The sequence below is a fragment of the Opisthocomus hoazin genome, chromosome 4 (assembly GCF_030867145.1).
Source record: "Opisthocomus hoazin isolate bOpiHoa1 chromosome 4, bOpiHoa1.hap1, whole genome shotgun sequence".
Classification (NCBI taxonomy): domain Eukaryota; kingdom Metazoa; phylum Chordata; class Aves; order Opisthocomiformes; family Opisthocomidae; genus Opisthocomus; species Opisthocomus hoazin.
In genome coordinates, this window is record NC_134417.1 from 75,010,663 (window position 1) to 75,034,266 (window position 23,604).

A 23,604-nucleotide genomic window follows, 5' to 3' on the forward strand; every position below is an offset into this window, starting at 1 on the left:
CCTGGGAGCTGGCAGCAGAGCACGCGCCATGCCGCTGACCATGCCCCTGGGGGCTGCAGCAAACACAGAGCAACGCAGCCCCCAGCCCCACCAACAGGCAGGCCACAAGGGTGGGAAGGCAGAGCAGAAGAGGGTGCACAGGGCAGGGAAGAGGAGGGATGGGCAGGACACATCTGCCGTGAAATGTAGAGGGCCAAAATTCGCCTGCTCCCTGCCAAGAGGCAGCTCTTCCCGCACGCGTAAACACTCACGGGTTTGCTAACAGACGGTTAAGGCCGATTCTTACTGTCTCGTGACTGAGCCACAGGTACCCGCACCACTTCAACAGTGGCAGATCTGGTTTTTAAGTCATTCACCCTCCCAGCCTCGCATCAAACTGCACCCTTCCTTCCGCAGGCTGGCACAACCAACTGCTTGCTTGCTGTCTGACTGGGGACAGCGGAACGACCTGGCTTTCAACACAAGAACGCAGCCTTCTGTAGCAGGTGAGGCCACACCTCACGCTCCCTCCTCCTGCTGCAGACAGGAAGAGACCCTGGCGTGCAGCTCAGCAAAGGATCTTCCTTCAGCTCTGCAGCCACGTAAAGAAGTTAAGAAACCGTCAGGACTGTGGCCGTGTCCCAGTTCCACATTATCAGTGCTGTGAGCGACACTAATGGGGACCACAACGAGCCCTTCAGAGAGGCTTAAAAAGCTGGGAGGTGCTGTAGGACTGCTACCAGATACCAGAAAAAGGATTTCAAACTAAACCACGGATCCCTGCTGAAACAAAACCCGCTGTTTGGAACCATTCTAAAAATCCAAACGCTACTACCTACCATCACAGTTCATCCTTTCGTTACTTCCCCGTCGTATCCCAGCTTAGACCTGTTCCTAACCACTTGTAGCCACACAGCTCCACGCAGTCCTCAGACCAAAAGCACTTTCCAAGCCAGTTTGAATCCTTCTGAAGAGTATAAAACCAAAAAATAGGCACAAACTGAAATACAATAAATTCTGCTTAAACATGAAAGAAAGAGAAAGCCCCTTTTGAGTGTAAGCGTGATCACACACTGGCACAAGCTGCCCAGGGAGGTTGTGGAGCCTCCATCCTCAGAGCCACTCAAACCCTGACCAGCCCCAGCCCTGAGCCAGGGCAGGACCAGGCGACCCCGAGGTCCCTGCTCACCTCAGTGGCTCTGTGACCTCGTGGGGCTGCCCACCCCGCGGAATCCAGGGGAAACGCTGGCACTAACGGCATTCACCTCAGGGCAGGTTATTGCACGCGTTTCCCTCCCTGTGTCATCAGGCTGTCATCCTTCTCTTCCAGGGCCAGAGGGGAAAAAAAACAAATAAAAACACACCCCACCTCAAATCCAAAAACAAAATAATAAAAAAAAGGAAAAAAACAGCACCAGAGGTAAGGGTCTGAAGTAGCTGCTCTTAAGATCAGGGCATGACAATGGCTCCTAAACATGTCTGTCCTCTCAGTTGCCACGCTGGCCGGAATGTAAGGTGGCCCCAAACCTTGGCAGTCCCCCAAGAGCAGCAGCAGCTGCAGCATTGGTGCCTTCCCAGCCTCAGACACGCTGCCCCGTGCTCCTGCCTTCGGGCAGAGCTCAGCCATGCCCGATCCCCAATGCGCCCGACAGATCACTCCCTCCATCTCCCCAAAACCTCAGTACACCCTTCCGCCCGCCCGGCTGCCGCCTCCGAGACCCGACTCACACGGACAGGCAGGGCAGCGGTCACCCAGACTGCTGTAACCCTCACAGATATCCCTGACTTGTCCAAGCTCCTTCTGCAACAGCTCTGCAGCTTCCACGCAGCCGGTGCGGCAGCAACGGTACCACCAAGGCTGCACGTCTGTGCCTGCAGCACTGCCAGCCAACACAGCTCCTGTCTGGTGGGCTGTTTTTAAGTTCCCGGTTTTTCAAAAGACCTTGTGCTCCGTTTTAGTCAATACAATAGCAGTTCTGTGCTCTCAAGCACAAGAGTCAGCAGCCACACAGCCAGACTCACAAGTGAAGTTCGTTAGTTACCTATGAACACACAAAGTGAAGATTAGCTTGATCCATCACAACAGCTGTCGGATTAGAGAACAAGGCAGACCCCCCACGCACCTCCACAAGCACCCGGCTTCACCAAGGAGACCCCCGCGCCTTACTGGGGATGCTCAACATGCACTCCAGCGAGCTTGAGGCTAACGATGGGGCAAAGTACGCCTCCGCTGAGACGATGGGTCGCTGCTGATGAACAGCCTTACACAGGCATCACCACACCATATTTCAACATCTCTTGTTCAAATGCACTTTACTACCAGGCCCGAAACAAAAGTCATTGTCAGTTACTCCGTCTCACAAACCATACCCATTCATCCCTGCGCTGCACGCAGAAACGCTGCCACGGCACCGGCTTCCTGTTCGCTCTGGGGGGAAAAGACATTTTAGTTTGCAAAGAGCCAAGAGCACGATTCAATTTTCTGTGAACTGTACCAGACGCACACACTTACGCGGCGAGAACTTTCACAGATCTTCAACCATCGTATCCCATGCTCTTCCTGACAGCTAATATTTTATGATGATTTCTTACAAGGATCAAAAGCACAGCAGAACAAGCACGGGCCCGTTACAGCCGCTTTGGAAAGAAACAGAAGTCTGCTTACAGCCACCTCAGCCTACACATCCCAGTTACTGTAATTCCTTCTCAGCGACAGGGCACACACCTACGAGCAGATTTTTCTGCGCTCACAACGTTCACTGCTTATTTATTATTGACACAGGTTTAATCCTCTGCCAAGCAAATGATGGTGTAAGACCTGGGAATACCCAAAGCAATGAACAGGCGCTTTGTTTTCAAGGAAGTATGCAAGAAAATAGTAGGAAAAAAGTAACTGGTAGAGAGTTCACACAAAGCAGGGTTTTTAGCGTACAAGCTCACACTCATCATTCGTAACACGTCCAAGACCCACACTACAGTAGAGTTCTGACTGGCAGGTACTGGTATTGACTCCTTACGACTTGGGGACAATTATGGACGTTTTTTTTTTCAGTGTTACAAAACCAGCACAGTGAACAAACCAACTTGCTCCATACCTCAGAATCAGATTATACATCAACAGGAGAATATTTCCCCAGCTGAAGCCCTCTCCCCTGTGCTAACCCCCACGGTCTCGCCCCACAAAGGAGACCTTAAAGGGAAGTGCCCTTCACCCAGGAGCAACTGCAGGTTCTGTGACCCCGAGGGCAGCTGCCAACTGCAACTTTTAAATGTGACACTTTTAAACTGATCCTTAGAATGAATTCACATCACGCAGAGAGTCACCAAAACAATTTTATTTCCAGTGTTTAAGTGGGTATGCACACAGGCATGATACAGGTTTGGATTCATTAGGTCTTCATGCAGAATTATATTCTCAATAAAAGAAACCAGTTCCATCCAGTATCCACTATCTACACGCCTATGTTACAACATTTATATCAAATCTGGTATCTGAAGAAAAGATACACATGAAATATGTACATTTAAGTTACTTATTTTACAGAAAGATTAAAAATTCAAGTCACATAAAACTCAAAATCTGTATTAAAACTGGAAATATAAAACTCCAATATTTACTGGAATGCCTAAGGAATGGAAGCTCTGTAGCCACCTGTGTTAACATTTGTAAAATGTAATGAAACTCGTTAACAGTAAAATGCATTCATTCATTTGTAATAAGTTTCTCTAATTTAACAATATGGCACCCTAACGAACCAAATGAATTTATGATGAGGCACTTGTTAGTGACTAAACCAAAAGAACAATTTTTCTGCATACTAATGCCAGGCCAACTCCCAGTCAGACAACCATGTACACACTACACAGCATGTTGCATCAGATGCTTTGCTCAACATTTGTATGCAGCCATCAAATATACTTTTTCTTAAAATATATATATACTTTAACTTTAGTGTTCTTCTGGCTGTGGTAATGCACTGTGAAGACGTTCCACAGAGCATATTGATGAAACCAGCCCAAAATGAAGGCTGCATAACAACAACAGTACAGGAAAAAAAAATATATATATGTACACACACACATACACGCAGTTACTGGGAAGTGTAACAGTAAGTTAATGAATTGCTGTAGTGGACATACCTCCCCATTTCAAAGATACTGGTAGAATCGAGATCTAACCACTTGGGTCCCAGACAGTTTATGGGGATGGGCATCAACTGCTGGGCTGAAGTTGTTTTTGTTCATATTCTGATAATTTTCACCATTTATCTGGTCTGGTGGCTGAAATGGTCCCGAAGGTGGTGTTCTATTAATTAAAGTCAAGCTGCTGGAAGAACTGCCTTCGTCTGCCTGCACCTCTGCAGATGAAGGCAGATCTACCTTTGATACATCTGCTAAGCTAGTGTTCTCAAGCCTGGGCTTTCCAGTTTCACCCGTATTAAGGTCAGTTGTGCTAGTGCGTAAACGCTCTCGTGCAAGCCAGTCCGAGATCGAGAGGTCCTGCGCTGGGCATTTTGGCTTCAACCGATTCACAGCTGAAAGCTCAGGTTCTTTCTCTCTACTTTGACCTGGCTCTTGAGCTTTCCAAGCATTTAGGACACTTATTTCAGCAAAATCCCTCTGTCCTCCAAGCGTATGCCTTCGCCTGATATTTTTTCTCTTCGTAGTCTCTGCAGAGTTCGCTTTTTGATTCCCAACTCCAAACATGTCATCTGCAGATGATTTGAGTCGCAGCTTTAGCCTATCTGTAATTTTAAGTCTCCAGGTAGGCTCTTGTTTGTCAGCCTCGCTTCTGGCTGATGTAGCTAAACTGCTTGTTGATCTTCCTTTTTTCATTATGTCAAACATTTTGGTCACAGTAGGCAAGTCCTTCTCACTCTTCGCATCCCCTGAACCCTCACTGTCCGTTTTGTGCCGTGCAGACTTTCTCCTAGACAGCGTATCGCATTCGATAAGCTTGTGTGAGCTGAAAAGTCTGCGACTCTCTAACTTTGGTGTTGAACTGCCCTCAGTACAACTTACTTCACTTTCTTCAGAGTTCCTCCGACTGGTCTTCACCACCTCTGAACCCTTCCCCTTGGACAGCCTCTCAGCAGCAGCACTGGTGGCGAAGACAGGGAAGTCACTTTCGCTGTCCGTCTCCATAGGACGCCCTTCGCTGATCAATTCACTTCTTTCATCATCAGCATCTTCTCCCTTGCTTTCTGTCACCGACTGCACCTCAGGGCTCAGCATACTGGCATCCAAACCAGTTAGATACATAGTAGAGGAAGTAGTTGAATAATCTGAGGTGATGGAACTGACATCAGCTGCTAAAAACTCATTGTGTTTGATTTCAGGGCTGGCTACTTTTTTGCATGAGTACCTGTGCTGGGAAGCCTGGGAGGAAGTGCTAAGCATAGTGCCAGAGTCAGACACTGTCTCCTCGACCTGGGAAGAAGATTGTGAAACAGGCATTTTTGGGTTATTCTTCTGCGTGGTTTGCAGACAGCTGAGATTTGGCGCTTTTGTACATTTATCATGGTAAGGCAGTGAAGGTTCCTCTGACAGGACACTTTCTTTCTTTACTGTCTTCTTTTCGTCCTTTACAACATTCACATCTTTTTTACTGCTGTTCTCTTTTTCCTTCAGGACAAACATCCTCTGTTTTCTCCCTACGTCTCTCTCTCTCTCATGTTCCCCTTTAGCTATGTCCTCTTTTGTGGTGTCACCACGAGATTGTTCTGCAAGCTCCTTCTTGAAAAACACATTATCCAACTCATCCTCTGAGCTGCTCGGCTGCGGTTTCTCTTTTGTTTTTTTCCGCTTGCGACTAGCTGCTGCAAAAATGGAGGACACGAGCAGTTCCTTGCTATACTGGTCCTTTCCAGAACCCCAAGAACCCTGTTAAAAAAACGAAAAGGGAGAGGGCATGATTAGAAATCACAACGAAACATTTGTTAGCCTGAGACTTCTTAAAAACATCCTAAGCTTCAGAGCAGAAAACCTGTCTTTGTTCAGGAAATATTTCCATGCTCTTTCTGTAGCCTACGTGACATTGCCCAAGAAGTCAATTTTCATCCCAAGAATTCCACTTTTCATCTGAATCCTTTTAACTTGACAAAGACTAGTTTGTATATACAGTTATTTAGTTTTTGATCGACTAATAAAGCAGGCTCCATTACAGCAAGACCACCTTTTCAGATTGGTTTGCAACAGAAACTGCTTCACAGATGAGGTCCCAAGAGTGCAGTTTCAGTCCACCCTTTCAAGGTGTCTTACTGTGTGGAAAGGCCTATTTCTCAAACTATTTTTCAGTTGATCTTTCACCTTTCAGGCTGCCTAAGCCATATCAATTCAATAGTACCAATACAATGAAAGCTATCACAAAACCCTAATTTAGGTGCAATTATAGGAAATTAACAGAAACAAACTTCTTCCCACCATTCAAGGAATCTGCCTTTAGAAATGCACAGAAGCAAAAATGGGACAAGCCCAACTATTGTTTCAGAAAATTAATTTTAAAATGTTTTTCAACTACCCTAACAACATGACCACCTCAAAGCTACGCACCTGTCCTGCCTACTGCCCCACTGCCGCCTTTGAAACCAGTGGGAGGTTTGGGGCAGGAACCACCCTGTCTGACTGCTGACCAGTGCAGTTTGCACGCCGCAGACTTCAAGCAAAGAACACAGCAGTGATATCTACTGAAAAGGGCAGCTGCTCACATCAGCCTTTAACATAGTGGGACTGAAATCTGACATCCGTCTGGGGCTCAACAACAGCAGCTTAGGCATCAGCTATGTGATCATTAGTCCACGTTCAGATGTCTAGCCTGCCTCTCTGACCCGAGGGAAGCAGAGCAGCGGTGATGGACTATGTTCAAAAAGTCTTTGAAATCCCAATCGTTTGTTATTATGCAGCACTTCAGAAAGGGAGAGGAAAAGTCGGGAGAAGAGCCCATCACCATGGTAACAGTTTCAAGAAAAAAGCTGGGACATCATTACTGCAAGGACCATCTAGCAATTCCACATACTTAGATAAGAGAATAAGCTTAAGGACAAAGGGAAAGCTAACGCATGCTAGTCATCAGCTAACCACTCGGCTGTTGTCCAAGATACTTCTCTGCTCCATAAGCACCGAACCACAGCCCCCATGTGACAGTGAACTGTAGCATAAATGCATTGACTGTACAAAGCAAACCACAGAACAGATAGAGTGCGCTCAATATTTTTGCTCAAACCACCTTATCTTGTTGCAAATTTCATTCCTATTCACCGTCTCCTCAGAAATTAAAGAGGTGCTGGCAATGGTGAAAACTGCCACACAATACTACAGTGGATATGTTGACCATGACAGCCTCAGGGAAGGAGCACTGATTTGTTTACGTGAACAAGGACAGGGAAGAGTTGGGAGAAACTTCTACTCAACCAACAGTAACAAAAATGTTCCTGGTTATCCAGAACCTTCTGCTGCATGACAAAGACTGTCCCACATTCTTGATGCACAGCTCAGAGCTCAGGACAGAGTAGGCAGAAGACATGCACCAAGTCTTGCTGAGAGCCCCCAGGGAAACAAGCACCCGAGGAGCCTGCACAATGACCACCTACAGGGACTGCCTGGCCTCCTACACAGCGACTGCCTACTGGCAGCATGGACAAAAAACCTTCTGGACAGCAGGTGACAGCTCTGAATTGCTGAGCCAGCAGACAAGCGCCAACCCAAAACTGGCTGGCAATGGACCACTGGGTCTTGGAGCCTACCATTTTCCAGGTGACCACAGCAGTTGTTCTCACCATTCCAGTGGCGCTCTTGCATTAGCTACCACCCTCTTAAAGGACAGGTGAGCTCTGGGCGTTTCTTCCATGGATTGGGAACAGGCACATGTCCTTCTCACCAAGAAGGATAGAAGGATACCAAGCAATGCAGCCAGCTGGAGCTCCGCTGGGAGCACGCCCTGCTGCAAGCAGGGCTGGCTGAGCAGTGAGCAGGCTCCCGAGCCGGGCCATCTGCATGCATGCCGCACTGCTGCTCGCAGGCCCCTGACCGTGGCCCGACTGACGCTGCTGCTCCGTGTCGCTCGCAGGCGGCGGTCAGCGAGAGGCAGCCTGCAGACAGCGCACTGTCCTGGCACAGGCAGCGGGACACGGTGTCCTGGAAGCTGGGCTTTTTTGAGGCAGTGGCTGAGCCACCCAAGCATCCTCGCAAAGCAGCTGGGCTGGCGTCTCGGCAACGAACCAGGAGGATGCACGAAGTCCTGTTCTCAGCTCAAAGGGGAGATCAGCAACACACCGAGAATGCAGGCCGAGATAACGCTGTATCATGCGCTCACAGCTGACTGGGGCCAGCTGGATGCTGCCGCATCACCCAGCGCTACAGACACCCAGTGCTAGCAACTATTGAGCAACAAGCCTAAGAGACCGAAAGCCTCATCTGTAGGCCAGATAAGGAGTCCGGAGTTAAACTGAGGACAGAACTCTTGCCCACGTTCCAGTCTTGCCAGCCCCATCCAGCAGGCTGGCCTCCCAGGCGCAGCAGTGCTCCCTAGCGAGACTGTGCATAGCAACCTTTAGCCACAACCTCTGGCTCCCTGTAAGAGGAGGAGCGACTACCTCCCGAGGAACAAAAGGCTAAGTTCCCCGTATACTTTTCTCAGCAAAATAGGGAAGTGCAAATACCACCTGGGAGAAAGTAGTACGCCAACAACCAGAGGGAACACACTATATACATTTACCTCTACTAAATGAGGTTGTGCAAAAAGGAGGTAAGCGCTCACAATCACAAAAGTCTGCAACCAAGCTGTTTACGTGTGCAGCTGACCGCTTTGGCAGATGCAGCTAACTGCAAACAAGCCATACTTTTCCAATGTAACAATCTAAAATTATTTGATGAGACAACAGTATTACCACTTCTTCAAAAAATTCATAAGCTCTATGGTACATCTGCATATAAGTGTTTTAATAAACCAAGTAAATATCTAACAGATTTCAGAAGCTTATAACTACATCATTTCCCAAATGATTTACCTTAGATTTTGCTGAGTCACTAGTAGCTGAATCTGTGGAAAAATGAAAAAAAAAACAATTCTGCTGAGTTCTGTGCGATTTTTTCATTGTTGCCACAGACAATGCTAGACTTATGGAAAAAGACAAGCACAGAACAAAACGTGAAGCAAATAAAAACCAGAACAGAGTGAATAGTCAGAGCTCACAAAGATGCAAGCTGCACCACAGAAAGCCACCGCCATGAAAGGATGCTGTGAATTGTAGGCAGAATCAGCTCAATGATAGGAATGGCAAAGGAGCCCTGTTCTTCTAAATAAAAACCAGAAATACTAATGTTTATTCGATGTTTTAAGTATAGAGCCCCTGCAAAACCGCAGCTGAGAGACCTTTTCAGGACCATACTGTGTACTCTCCTGACATTCAGGATACACAAAGCAAAACTGAATGTCTTAGTACTGTTGGCTGCCCTAGGTGCAAATCATGGTTCATGTAGTCATAATATTTTTGTTAGGTTTTAAAGGAATTAAGTCATATTTTGTGTGTAAAACCCCAATTATACATCTCTCTCCACCTCCGACTACGTACAGGAAAATTTCATTTTTAAATTGGCTAGATTTCAGCAGCTACCAGTTTTGTACTTTTTTTATAACAAGCGCTATTATGAAATGAAAAATGGACACCATAGTTTTACTGTCTCGCAAAACCCAAGATTATACAATTATAAAGGGGGTAGGAAGGGGCTAGCACTATGACTCAAAAGTATGAACTTCGATGTGTTCCAGCTTTAGGGACTTTCTCCCTAGGAAGAAAGAGCTGAGCCCCCTGCCACACCCCTTTTTGACACATGGCTAATGCTTTATGACTAGAAAGACTGGTAGACCATACCATGCTATTTCTCCTCAGGGTCTGCTTCAGAGACAACAAGAAACAGCAGAAAAACTTTTAAAAAGTAGCATTGATCTGTTTAAAATACTCTTAAAAGAAAATTTACAGCACAGATCAACTTGGTTTTTTTCATTTACAAGAAACGGGGGTTTCTGCAGACAAGGCAGCTACAGTGTGGGCAACAGTCCTCCTTCTTCCTACAGTTCCAGCTGTCCATCAGTGACATCACAGAATCCACTAATGACATCACCGTGTGATAGACTCCTCCCACTTCGCCTGTTACAACATCAGTATAAAGTGACTGTTTCAGTAAGTGCTGAACAACCCTTCGAAAACAAAAGCTAGAGATGAAGGGATAACATCTGTGGGATACAACATGCTGGGTTAGTGCAATAGTATAGTGAAGGGGGGGGGGGGGGGGAAAGTCACCAAAAAAGAGCCTGCAATGCTTGTCCTTAGCCACAAAAGAGGATGGCATTTATAAACAGAAGGAAATCAGCTTTAGTATAGACATACTGCAACATACTTATTAAAGTGCCCACCACTTGACAAGAAAACATAACTCAATTTTTTTGTACTCCTAATGCTGGGAAGGAGCAATATTAGAACACCACGGAAGATCAGTCTTTCTGCCATCACAACAAACCACTTTACAGCAGCTTATCTGCTTCACCTCATGATGATGATTGCATGGGTTACTGTGAATAAATAAAATAATATGTGCAAGCCTCCTCTTTTAATGATTATACTCCTGTTAGACAAAGTTTTCCAAATTATATCATGCATGATTATCAACAATTCAAGTCTTTAAGAAGTGTTAATGATCTTTTGGAAAAGAGAAAAAAGTTTATTAGTAAAAAAAAAAATAGGAAGAGAGAGTTACAGTGAGTTAAGAGAGTAGGTTATTCTAGCCTATGGACTGACACTGTCCGGGCAAGAGTTACCTGATACGTCTCCAGGAGATACGCCCGTTCTTCCAATGTTGGTGAGTAAATGATCTATGTTTGGCACTGGCTGAGATTCTACAGTGTTTTCCTCCTGAACTGTTGTCTATAGTTAATAAACAAAGATCTCTTCATCATCGTTTCACAAATAGTTCATTACAATTCAATATCATTTAGAAAACTGCATTATTCACCTGAGGACACGCTTTCCTCATGTGTTCTTATTTTCCCGTTTTGCTTTATGCTTTTACAACAAAGGCATGTTTTTTTTTAAAAAAAAAAATTCATTACCGCAAGGACTGGAGAGCTAAAAAGGTGCTTCTGAAGAGCAAACCATACAGTCATGTAGTAAGAAATATACAGACATTCTAGAGGCAGGAGAAGCAGATTCTACGCTAAGATAATGAGAACACAAATATTTATGACAATACTTACAAGAGGTTCTTCAGCGTCATCTTCTGTGAAAAACCAGTCATGCTACAATTTAAAATAAAAAAGGTGAAAACCCCACAGGAAGCACAAAACCCAAATGTGGAACAAACATGGTCATCACTAAAAACAATATCCTGGAGTTCAAAGGATAAATACCAGGCCCAAACTGGCCCAAGAAGAGAAAAGCTGGTCCATCTGTGTACGATCTTATTTTGTAAATGATGAAATGCATCCACTTACTTTTTGGATGAGTGTTTCTACAATTTTATATTGGTCTGGCATATGCGTAACCATGTGTGTCATGTTATCATCGGATGTCCTCACAAGTGTTGGACCAAATACTATTGCCAGGTTTCTTGGTTCCATCTAGGAAATGAAATATTTCCACATCATACATTTACAATAAGAAAATGCAATAACATGGGCTAAGTACATTAATATAACACTAACACTACTCATTATCTGAGAACCGTTTTAAACAAGAACAAAGAAAAGCTTTTTAAAAAACACATTACTGACTCAAGTAGGATGTTACACTACACTAAAACTCTCCTATACACAGCTGCAATAAATACATCCCACATTTCTGCAAATCAGAATTCAACCTTCCTTAACCCAGTGCAAGTAAAGAGCTCCACAGGCACAGAAAACTCAAGAACTCGGATATATTCTTTATGCTTTTAGGAGGATTTTTGTTGTTGTTGTTCAGAAACACTGATGTTTTAAGAATCTTTTTTTTTTATAAAAAGACATTGTTAGTTCCCTGGGTTTTTTTTAGTGAAAATGTTTACATGACATGAAAAAATTAAGCTGGTAATCAAATACTGTATTACGTCTAATGACAAAGAGCTCATTCAATTTGCAGCTACTTTGGTGGAGGCAGCAGCAACCAACATCATAGACCCAACACATTTATTCATGAGACAGAGTTATCCGATCATGTCACAACATTAATCATCCACTTAATTTACTTTTAACGTTACATTTCTGACAAATAATTCCAAGAAAGCAGCAGAATACTTACCTGCTTTTTTTGCTTACTTCTCTGACTTAACAGTTTACTGTTGCGACACAGATCAGTAATATATAGGACGCAAGGTCCTTGTGCTTACCAGAAAGAAGCTGCAAACTTGACACATGCCCCTAAAGCTTACTTTGACTTGAATTGTGGCCTTTGACAAGTCATACAACTATAATATCACCTCATTCATCTAGCCTTATATATTCTATAATACTAGCATTATTTAAACAACTTTTATACAGCACACCAAAACCATAAAATGATAAATAAAGGTTTACTTCAGACATTATGCTTAAAAATGACATTGACTATCATTTCCTTACAACGTCAGCTATGATTCCACTAAATGTTATATTTTGTTAAATATTTTTTATATACACGCATTTTTCTTTCACATTTAACTAGAAGGCATTATTTGCAGAACTGATGTTGGAACCTACAACATTTATTTGAATTGAATAATTTATTTGAATTGAATAATTTCCTGATCTTTTAAATTATTTCAGATTGGCCATAGGTTCCTTTATATGGCATCAATCACACCAATTTTTTTCCTATACTCGGCATAGCAGCAGCCAAGTAACAAGGCACCATGTTACCTGCCCTGAGGCAGGCATCCGTAAGCACACACCCATATTGTGCACAGCTTTACATTCAGCTACCCCTTCTTGAGAGCTAAAAAAAAGGCTACACTATTATTTGTATTTAGTGTAGGATTATAGCAGCACAGAAGCACTTAACACAAACTAACTCTTCCCTACCTCATGGAAATGACAAAAAGCTATTCTTAGTAGTGGACTATGACACTGTAGTGGCCAACTACCACCCTTTACATCATAAATATTCTAAAAACCAGTCAAACCAGCACATACAACATCATTAAACATTGAAGTAATTACAGCAAGTCCTAGTCTTAAAAATTACTCGAGCATCCAGGAAGCCTGGCTTCACAAAGCCTGTGACAGCCTCTGCCAGCAGGTTCATTCAGGCCACAGACATTCACCTGTGCCTGCCCAGGTGCACTGCTATTGGCATCTAGATGGGATTATAAGAAATTTGCGGACTTGGGATAGATTTAGGATAAGCAGTTATTCCCCACAAGAATTAATACCATGAATAAACTGAATTCACATTAAACAGGTGCATATTTTGCAGGAGTCCTTAGTCTCATCCAAAAAATCTTCTCAGCATAGCAAAGGTCTTATCTACGAAAATAAATTATCACCTTAGTAGAAATAATCCTGCACAAAAACTGTACTTAATGAATCAAAAAGCAAAATACATTACACTTTTGCTTCTGATACCTTGTTCTTTTCCGAGTTCTCTGCTACTGTCTTCAGGTGTGCAGAAAGAAACTTCAGAGTCTCATAATGATGTTCAGGTAAATCATGAATCTGAAACACATAATCACTATTCAGAACATTAAACATTTAATGCCAATTTTGTAGTGCACCTACAACACACCTGATTTCAGCTTACCAGTCTCTTCAGTGTTTTCAGACGTTCAACAGGATCTTCTTTTCTATTGGCATCTATAAAATCTGCATATTTGTCTGTTAAAAAAAGCAGAAATTAATCATATATATTTGAGTTTGTATATATATGCATGTGTACTATGTACATACACCCTCCCTCCCGTCCTCATGAATACAGGTAACATATATATATATACACACACACACACCCCCCATGACCTTTGGAAGTCATAAATTAGCCCATTAAATTATGTATAAGAAGATGCCAGTGGGGAAAAAATCCAGCTTTCATAGAAAAGTCCAACAGTAAAATTCCAAATTTTACTCTGGGTTGGTTTTTTTTTTGTTTGTTTGTTTTTGGTTTTTTTCAAATTTGTAACTCATTCACCATCACAGAAATTCTGTTTACAGCTCTCATTCTTAATGTCTATGATCACCACAACTCCCTGCTCTGTAAAGGAAGAAAGTGGGCATTTATTACAGTTTGGATGATTCCACTGTATTTTCTCACAAATCATGTGAGCGATGCAAGACAACTGTTCAACAATAATTCCTAAAGACCAATTAATAACAAACAACCTACCATTGGTAAAAAGGGGTTCTGGGAGCTTTCTGAAGAAGGATTTCAGCAAACTGCTTATCACATTCAAGTCTCGCCATTTCTACATATTTAGAAGAAAAGGACAGACATGCTTTACATTTCTATCATCACTACACAAACGGAAGTTTTGGGGAGTTCAACCTAGAAACAAGTGTGATCGAAGACTTACATCATCATGAACATCAATGTCAGTCATTCCTTTGTTGAGCTCTTCCTGCATACTTGAGATGGCAGCATTATTTCCAGGAACTCTGTAAATACCTGTGTACTCAAGACCTCTTTCTTCAACCAGTTTGCAGCATATATCAACAATCAGTGGAATATACTGAAGAAAAAGATAAGTTATATATACATTTTCAAGTAATTAATACAAAAAGTATTTTAAAATCACACTGGAAAGAAAAAATGGTCCTTCCATACTTTGTTGGTATGAGCTGGGGGGCAGTCATCTAGTCTGACACCAAATGTTCCTACAGCAGATGGCTTCTTTTCAAAAGTCTTCCTCATAATGCTTGGAATGCCTTTTCTCCAAGTTCCCTTGTCTTTTGGTGGGCTTGTCTCATCTTTGGGTGTTAGTATAACGCAAACAAGAAAATAAAGAAGAAAAGTAAGAGCACTTAAGTCACAAAAACTACTGTGAATCCAGTTAACAGATTTGCAAAGATCAAGTGACACCTACTGCATTTTTACCTCTTACTGGCCTGGCTTCCTGCAATAACTCACTAAACAGTGGTCTTAAACATACCTTCTTTTACTCTTCTGTGATTCAAAAGATACATTTGAACATACTCGCACCCCAGATTTAGAAAAGCAAGTATCTTAATGGTACTGTGGAATTTCATCGTTCTAAGACTAAAGGTAGGTAAACTGTATTGTAAAAAATGAAAATCTATGTTTAGTAAAGCAAGATTAAGTCTCTGCTGAACACAGTGCTGCACAAAATACCTATGAAACTATACAGCCATGCTCACAGTTGCACAGATGTACTCACTCTTTCAAAAATTACTAGATTTTAGTCACCCCTAAATCATTCCAAACAGGACTCAAACACTTAAAAGTATTATCCATGCAAAAATCAGATTAAAAGTTCAGCTTCTGTTTACCTCTCACATGCAATTCACGTAGCAAATTAATATTCCTATTTATCCTGTACTGCAAGTTGCCTAATACAATAGCATTTCCTTCTTATTCAAGTATTTCTGGAAATATTCTTTCAGCAGATTTGACATTTACTTAACACCTGCAATTTAGTTACATAACCTGTAGCATAGCAGCAGCAAACAGACATTTGTTGGTAACATAAACCAGAATTCACTCACAGCTTAAATTCAAGACTGAATTGTTCAAAAGTGGTTAATCAAAAGTGATCGCTCAGCCAGTTGCCTTAATTTGTATGCAATAGCCTTACAAGCACAATCTGATCAGAAATACCGCACATTCACACATTCCGAAAAGAACAGTAGCTTGTGACACTATTTGATGGAGTTCAGCTACTGATTTAAGTTTGCAGTATCAGCTCATTGGACTTTTAAGAACTCAGCAGGCACTAATTTTGTTGTGGGGGGAAAAAAAAAATAAATCTTTGAAATACAGGAGTGAAACTGTATTAAGACAAAAAAAAAAGTTCTTCTCTACTTCTAAAACACTTAAATGGAAAACTCTGGTTTCTTAACAGCATATTTAAAATATGAATTTACCTTGTTATTTCCAAGTCATCTGGAGACAAAAGTATGAGTTACACACAAAATCAATTCCAAAGCTTGGCAAAATTTTGGTTACAAGAAGTGTAACAAACATTTTACTACTAATAACACTACGTGGAGCTGTAGGAAAAAAACCCCAAAATCTCTTGAGACAGAACTGGAATAAAAAGCTTCAGGGATCCGAGGAGACCTGAAGTACATCTAAGATAATATCTAAATGAAGTAGAAGAAATGGAGTGATTATAGCTGCAGCTTAAAAAAAATCTGGTTAATACCTGCTTTCCACCTGTATATTCGTGAGTTCAAAAAACTTGAGAAAGGTACCTCGATGGCCTCACACTCAGGCTATAAGGAACGAAATAAATACAGAAAATGTACAGACCTTTAGTGAGAAGCTTCCTTTCAGACTCATCCTTGGGGGAATGTGGACTCTGGGTCCTCTGTTCTGCTTTGGTTCCAAGCAGAGTCTGTCTGATACTCAGACTCTGGCGAGGTGTTTTGGGAGATGGCTCCGTTTTGCTGCTTGAAGAGCTGAAACAAGATGTATTACTTCAGTAAAAAGAAGCTAGATAAGAAGTCTACAAAAACTACTGGCAGCATACAGTTCACCTACCTCATCATTGTACTGTATTCTTTAATCCTTCGACTAATTAGATCTCTGCTAGTAACACCAGTATCCTATAAAATAAATCCGAGATCTACTTTACAATCTTATAAACTACAACAAATATTTTTTATTTTAAGAATACAACTAAATCATCCTATCAACAGTCTGCAGATGAAAAATTAACATTTCAGTACAGTTTTAAAAAAAAAAAAATCTGACAGGCAGTTCTTGGGAACATAAGGACAGAACATTTAAAAACCATGAGGAAAACTGAAGTGAGTAATTACAAATTAAATGCTGCTATTTAGACTTTTTTTTCAAAGCAATAGAATCTGATTAAATCCTGTTAAATTGAAAGTAAGTGTAAAAAGAAAACATGCAATTCAACACACCCTACTATGAAAAATCTAATCCTATGTGCACACAGTACTTGTGTTAACTAATTACTCCTACATATACAGCTGAAACAGCCATGAATTCAAACATATTTTTATGCATTGGCCTAATAATATTTGTTAATTCATTTTCCTTTGGATAATTATTTTAAATCTGAGCAGATGTGCATGACCACAGACACGTTGCTCAGCACTGAAATGAAAATGCAGAGGACAATATTGCCACAGATACTGATATGTTATGTACAACAGTATATGTTTGCCTTTTGTAATTAGCATTAACATTTAATTCATAGAAACATCAACATTTAATCAGAGAAACAGTCATACTTTAAAGTTTCACTTTTTCACTACTGAGAAACTCATCACCCTGTACCACTGCACACACCACTTCGCAATGTAAGTCTCAAGACAGAACACACTGGTTCTAATACTGCAATTACCTTTTTAAAAAGATTAGGGATTTCTGACAGATCAGTTTAATATAAACAGTATCCTCAGTCAAATCAGCAATGACATTAATTCATTTATTTCAGAAGTCTGCGCTCTTATTATGAGTATGTCAGGCTTTTTTTAACTCAATTTATTTACTCAGTTACCTTGCCTTTCACCTCATTTTCTTCTAAGTTCCTTTACACATTTTAGTCTACTGTTTAACGGCAAATTACTTCTTTTGTTGAAGTATTAATCGCAAGAAAATATAATCAATTTTTAATTAAAAGACCAGAACTATGGCTTCTGCATTATGTATTATACAATTACCTCATCATTTAAGTTGCTGTTGTCTTGTATTGCTTTAATCCATGCTAACATATTATCTCTGTCCTCAGCTTGAAACAGATACTCGCAGTCTGATGTGGTGAGTCTAAATACATTTTTCCTCTTGGTTTCACAGTATGAGATGTCTATCAAACAAGCATTGATGCTTATAGGTTGTTCCTCTTCAGACGGGGTCACTTGTTCCTTTTTATCCTTGTACAAATAAAGTGAACGACCTCGAAGAACAACATATAATTGCTTCCATGGCCGAATGCTCCCACCAACTCGCTGAAAAACATGAACTGATTATGTTAGTTTGCTGATTTGTTACAATGAATGTTTCTGGATCAAAAAAAAGTACCTCCAGAAATTTTAAAGAGAAAGACTAACCACCTAACCATACCACTCTTAAGAATGACCTGTGGAAAGACTACACAAAAGTACACTAACTGCTCTCCACTAGAGTAGTGAATTGCTCCATAGCCTGCCCTCCTTGATCACCCATTAAATATGTGTTCACATCTGAAGGTAGCAACAAACAGAACGTGACTAGAATTTCACAGAGGCATTAATACAAATACAGTAAAATATTTAATGGACTTCTTGCCTGTGCCTTTTAAACTGCACTCAAGTCAGACTCACATTTACACACCTCTGCAATTCCAGACTCCCAATTTTCCTTAAGTGTCAGTCTATACTTGTGCTGAAAGTTAATCTGAATTCAACTCCATAACATTCACAAAAACTACAGCTTTTTTCAAACTACAATTAACAAGGGACTGATTCTTCCTACTTATTTAGTCATTAGAAATTAGTTTACTTCACAGATGCTTTGAAATGTAGAATTAAAGTCATAGAATTGTTTAGGGTGCCAAAGACCCTCAAGATCATCGAGTCCAACTGTAAACCTAACACTGCCAAGTCCACCACTAAACCATGTCCTTAAGCACCACGTCTACACATCTTTTAAATACTTCCAGGGATGGCGACTCCACAACCTCCCTGGGCAGCCTGTTCCAGTTCATGATAAACTTTTCATTGAAAAATTTTTCCTAATATCCAATCTCAACCTCCCCTGGCACAACTTGAGGCCATTTCCTCTCATCCTATCAGTTCAGAAGTTCAGAAGACAGTTCCGAGTCTGTAAAAGAAGCTGAGAAATTCAGTAAAGCCAACAGGTCTAAAACTAAAGTCCTAACAGGCCTAAAATTTTGTCACTCTTATATCCCTATCAATATCATATCCCAAACACTTTAATTTATAAATTTATATTTAACATGAATATAACAGCCCCTAATTTTTAATTAAAAAAGCAAAACAGGAAGGCTTTAAGTTTCCTGTCTTAGGTTTCCACCAGCTTAGTATTTGTGCTAGTTTAAGAAGCCAAACATGACAGGCACCTTTCCCTTGTCTGTAACAAGCTGACGAAAATGCAGCCATCCTTCTTTGGAGGCATCACCAAAGACCTCTGAAGAAGAATCTTTGCGGGAACCAGAGTCTTCTGAAGATTTCTGGCTGTCTGGGACCTAAAGAAAACACAGAAAGAACACCACAGTGTACTTCCAAATAAATTTCTCTACAACCCCCTACACTCAAGATGTTTCTTTCTTTAAAAGCTGACACTTCATTCAGCAAAAAGCCCCAAAGAATATCCCCCTGTGAAAATATAATTTCTAAAGCCTCCATACAACAAAAGTGACCTTACACATCCCAAGAATACTTTGAGAAACTGCAGAGCTCTTAGTAAGCTCATTAGTAAGTTTTTACAAAAGCACGCCATAGATATGCTTTGTTTAGAGAAACTGAGGAAAATGCAAAAAAATCAAGGACCATGTGGGTTAGCCTAGAAAAAACAGAGACCATGTTTACTACTGCGATGCATACAGCACCAACTGGGGAAAAACATTAGAACCAATTTAAATATCAAAATCAATCAAAATCACTAACAATTTGACGAGTAGCACTTCCAATAAACTTCAAGTCTGTGTTTAACACATCTGTCTGTATAACTGAGTTGTGTAATTCATACAGCTCGCCACAGTAATATGTGCAATTCTTACAAATTGGTGTATATATATATACCTACCTTAATCCCCTTTAAACTAGATACATGCTTAATGGATCTGTTGGGAGAAAAACAAGTGTTAAAATGAGATGTTATACACTCTAAAAAACAGATCTCCAAATTAACTCCTATTTTTCACGAACTTACGATTTTCCTTCCTCTCTGTAGTCATCCAGCCCTTCATCATATGACTTTGATCTCTCAGTTTTTGCAGCAGGCTGGCTATCCAGGACACTAGGCCGGATGGATTCTGCAAACAGAAATTTTCAAGTATGTAAGAAGCTGAACCACATTTTTGTAATTTATTTCAAGTAATAAAGAGTTTACAGTTTTCACTCCTGTTCTCTGGAGTGTAAAAGGAAAAAGTTGCATGAGAAAAAAAGTGAAATCAACACTCACCATGATCATGTGAAAGCTGTCGACGAATTAAAGGGACTGGAGACGTGGGACTGGGAGAAACAGTTGTTACAGCTGGTGCTTGGGAAGCAGATGCAGAAATAACAGCAGAAGCAGGAATATGTGCAATATCATGGTCAATACTAGGACTAGTCGGTTCATCTACAAAGGTAATATGTCATATATTAACATATTAAGTGCATTAATCAAATGCTCAAACAAATAGCTGTCTGAACTTCTCATTATTGGGTTATCAGATTAAGCGTCTTAAACATGCAGCCTTTCAAACAAACATAAGGGCCCAATTAATTCACATTGTCAGATGTACTTTCTTTTCCCCGTTCCTTTGTTTTTAAGAAAGAGGAGCCTGTTTCATTCCTCTAAGAATGTTGATTGTACATTAGAGGTAAGGGCCAAAACACCATACCCAGTTACAGATTTTGCTGTGATTAAATGAAACAAGATTTGCTAAACTCTTGTAGTATTATTTTCAAGTAGACTATTTTGAAAAACACACTTATTACATCAGTAAGTCTACACTCCAGAGACAGGTAAGTACGATTTCCTACAATAAAATATAAGCATTCAGACTACCAAAACCCGTTTCATTTAAATGAGTGTTCAAGTAATAAAGTCAAGCTACAAGCAAACAAAAAAGCACTTTAAACAGATCTCCAGCATCCAAAGAATCAATCCCTCCCATCCTCCATACATTCAAATAAAGAAGTATTCATATTTTTAGAAGATGGCACTACTACATACCAATTAGTTCTTCCACTAATTGATCATACAAATGATTGCATGCCATACATGCCCAGCACCTCACAGTCTCAATAGCCACAAGGGTCATCATTAAAGATTCCAAAAAGCTTCAAGTATTTCTAGTATTTAATATGTTTCTTACAAGATGGAAGAAGCCAAAAGATGTATTTTCAGCCATTCCGAGTAAAGAGCTGTAACATCTTCTAGAAGGCATTACTAGGACTAGAAAAATAATTCTACTTCATGTTCTGCTAGAAGAGGGGATGGGGGAAAAAAAAAATAAAAATCAAGTCACGAGCAGGGGCTGAACTGTACTGCCATAATGAATATGAATGTATTCTAGGTGCTAAGAATTGTAATATGCAGAGCTACTGAAAAGCCTATTGAAATCAATGAACAGTCACAGACAGAGGTTTATTCTTTGCTTTGTGCAAACACAACTGCGTGTGCTGCATTGTGCTCTTCCAACAGTCACTAACAGTTCTGTTAAGGCAGCACTTGTACCATCCAAATTTGGCAATTTGAAACAAAGCAATAAACAATTAAAGGACAGGAAGGTTCAGCAACACCAGCCTTCTAAATTGTCTGGAGTGCAAAATATAATAATTTTGAAGTGACATGTTACAAAAGCACACCCTCCCAAAAAACTAGCTGCAAACTAGAAACATTAATAAAAAGTGAAAGCAAAAGAATTCACAGCGAATCTGTGATGCTACAGTTTAAAAAAAAATGCCAAATTTCACTTATATCCACAGTGATAAATTACAAGTGTTTACAGACCTCTACAGCAACTAGGAGACAGGAAGAACCTCAGTTACACTTGCATTTCAAAACTGCAACAGCTCAATGTCCTATTGCCTTTTTTCATTTGCTCAGCTTCCCTGCAGCAAACCCGAAGAGAAGCACACTACCATTGACTAAGGAATACAACCACTCTCTGAACAATTAATTAATTTATAGCATTGTTGTGGTTTAACCCGGCAGCAAACTGGAAATAGTCAGCTTTAAGTTACTTACTTTAGAGACTTTTCTCAAAACATCAGTCTCTACTCCCAAAAGTTACAAAAATGTTAGTGCTTGAAACGAACCTGCACAAGCTGTGAATACGAAAGCATTAGGCATGACTACACAGTTTCCCACAACACTTAAATCCAAGAATTCAGACAAGGAAAACCAGTTCCTAGGTCCTTGAAGGCAACAATAATTACTCAAATTACTATTACTTCACAGTGGATCCAATCCCCCCGATGAATAAAAGTTACAGTGGTTTCAGAATTAGCCAAGCTTTAAAGAAACTGCAAATGGCATTGGTACAGGAGAAAAATAAATAACTCGGTTCAATCCCTGAAGAGGTTGAAGGTCAGCTAAGGGCAAGCTTTTACATAACGTAAAGTGATTATAGAGCAAACCATGACATGCGCCGTATGAGTTACTGCCTACTAATTTAATGCACTGGCAAACTCCACTGCTGCTGTCCAATAAAAAACAAAACCCAAACAACTATATCTATCCCCTGTACTTTGGCTTTCCTCTTTAGTGCTTGCAGTATTTGTCTCCCTTTTCAGTTTCCTTGATTAATCAGCGTATTTGCACCCCAAAACTCCTCGCACAGCGTGCAAAAGGATGCGTTCAGCTCCCCAATCAATGAAAATGACTGTGTCCGAAATGCAGTGAAGCATACAGAACAAACAAGCCAGAGAAGCCATGCTAAATAATTCTCGTTCAGTCTGTCACCTCATGGATGACCAATGTCCCTTTAAATATTTGTAACAAAAAGGTCAAAGAACCCAGGACTCCTTAAAGTTTTCCTTTTCTTTTGAGAAAAGGATATAAATACAATTTGTTCCGCACGATTGTCTATGAAGCGGCCCAAGAGACCGGCCTTCGGAAAATGCGCCAGCACGGTGACAGAGCATCTCCGGCAAAGGGGAAGATGCCGCTCACCACCTCCATTTGAACATGAGCACACAACTGACCATCAGTTGCAACTAGTCGTTTTCAAGAAGAGCTTTTCCATGCAAAAACATTTATAGAGGGCAAGACTATGAAAACTTGTAATAAACAGGCAACAGCTGCAACTACAGTTAACTTGAATTAACTGATTTGCTAGCTAAAGCAGAGAGAAATTCATGTATCAAAGCACTGCAGTGCAACTGGAGATCAGGGACCTACAAGAAGAGAGAGCATCTGTACACAGTGTAAGTAACGTGGAAAAATATGAACTTTTTGACACTGCAAAGACACTTAATAGGCTCAGGAGAACTAGAGATTTGCAAACATGGGTGAGAAAGCACGACAAAGAGGATGTACTATCCACACCCTGTGGATGACGAACTAAGAAACAAGTATTTACCAAATTTCCAAAGATTCAAAGGAATAAACACCAAAAAAAAAAAAAATCACTGAAAAAAAGGCACAGATCTGTATCATACCCTACTATGCCACTGCAATACAATTTTATCACGACTAATATAATATTTCATGACACTGTTTATATCTGAATCTCCTGCAACAGTCCTTCAGGATTACACATGAAGATTTGAAAGTAACAACCTAAACGCCTGAACACACAAGAGGGCACATTTTGAGAGCCTCA

The 23,604-nt window shown here is 40.9% G+C and overlaps 1 protein-coding gene across 2 annotated transcripts in view; it reads right to left on the bottom strand.

Annotated features, from left to right (window-relative positions):
• Positions 1–3,299: 3,299 nt before the first annotated feature.
• The window catches only part of ARHGAP21 (Rho GTPase activating protein 21), a 122,839-nt gene continuing 102,534 nt past the window's right edge, over positions 3,300–23,604 (bottom strand). For both annotated transcript variants that reach the window (XM_075419539.1, XM_075419540.1), the window contains 17 exons: positions 20,250–20,408; positions 19,998–20,100; positions 19,872–19,908; positions 19,186–19,311; positions 17,789–18,073; positions 16,638–16,702; positions 16,407–16,555; positions 14,742–14,884; positions 14,491–14,646; positions 14,304–14,382; positions 13,725–13,798; positions 13,550–13,639; positions 11,465–11,590; positions 11,228–11,269; positions 10,793–10,898; positions 8,985–9,016; positions 3,300–5,862 (listed from right to left, as the gene is read on the bottom strand). In XM_075419539.1, the coding sequence (XP_075275654.1) occupies positions 4,129–5,862; positions 8,985–9,016; positions 10,793–10,898; positions 11,228–11,269; positions 11,465–11,590; positions 13,550–13,639; positions 13,725–13,798; positions 14,304–14,382; positions 14,491–14,646; positions 14,742–14,884; positions 16,407–16,555; positions 16,638–16,702; positions 17,789–18,073; positions 19,186–19,311; positions 19,872–19,908; positions 19,998–20,100; positions 20,250–20,408 (3,506 nt within the window). In that variant the 3' untranslated portion in view covers positions 3,300–4,128. The remainder of the gene's footprint in view (positions 5,863–8,984; positions 9,017–10,792; positions 10,899–11,227; positions 11,270–11,464; positions 11,591–13,549; positions 13,640–13,724; positions 13,799–14,303; positions 14,383–14,490; positions 14,647–14,741; positions 14,885–16,406; positions 16,556–16,637; positions 16,703–17,788; positions 18,074–19,185; positions 19,312–19,871; positions 19,909–19,997; positions 20,101–20,249; positions 20,409–23,604) is intronic.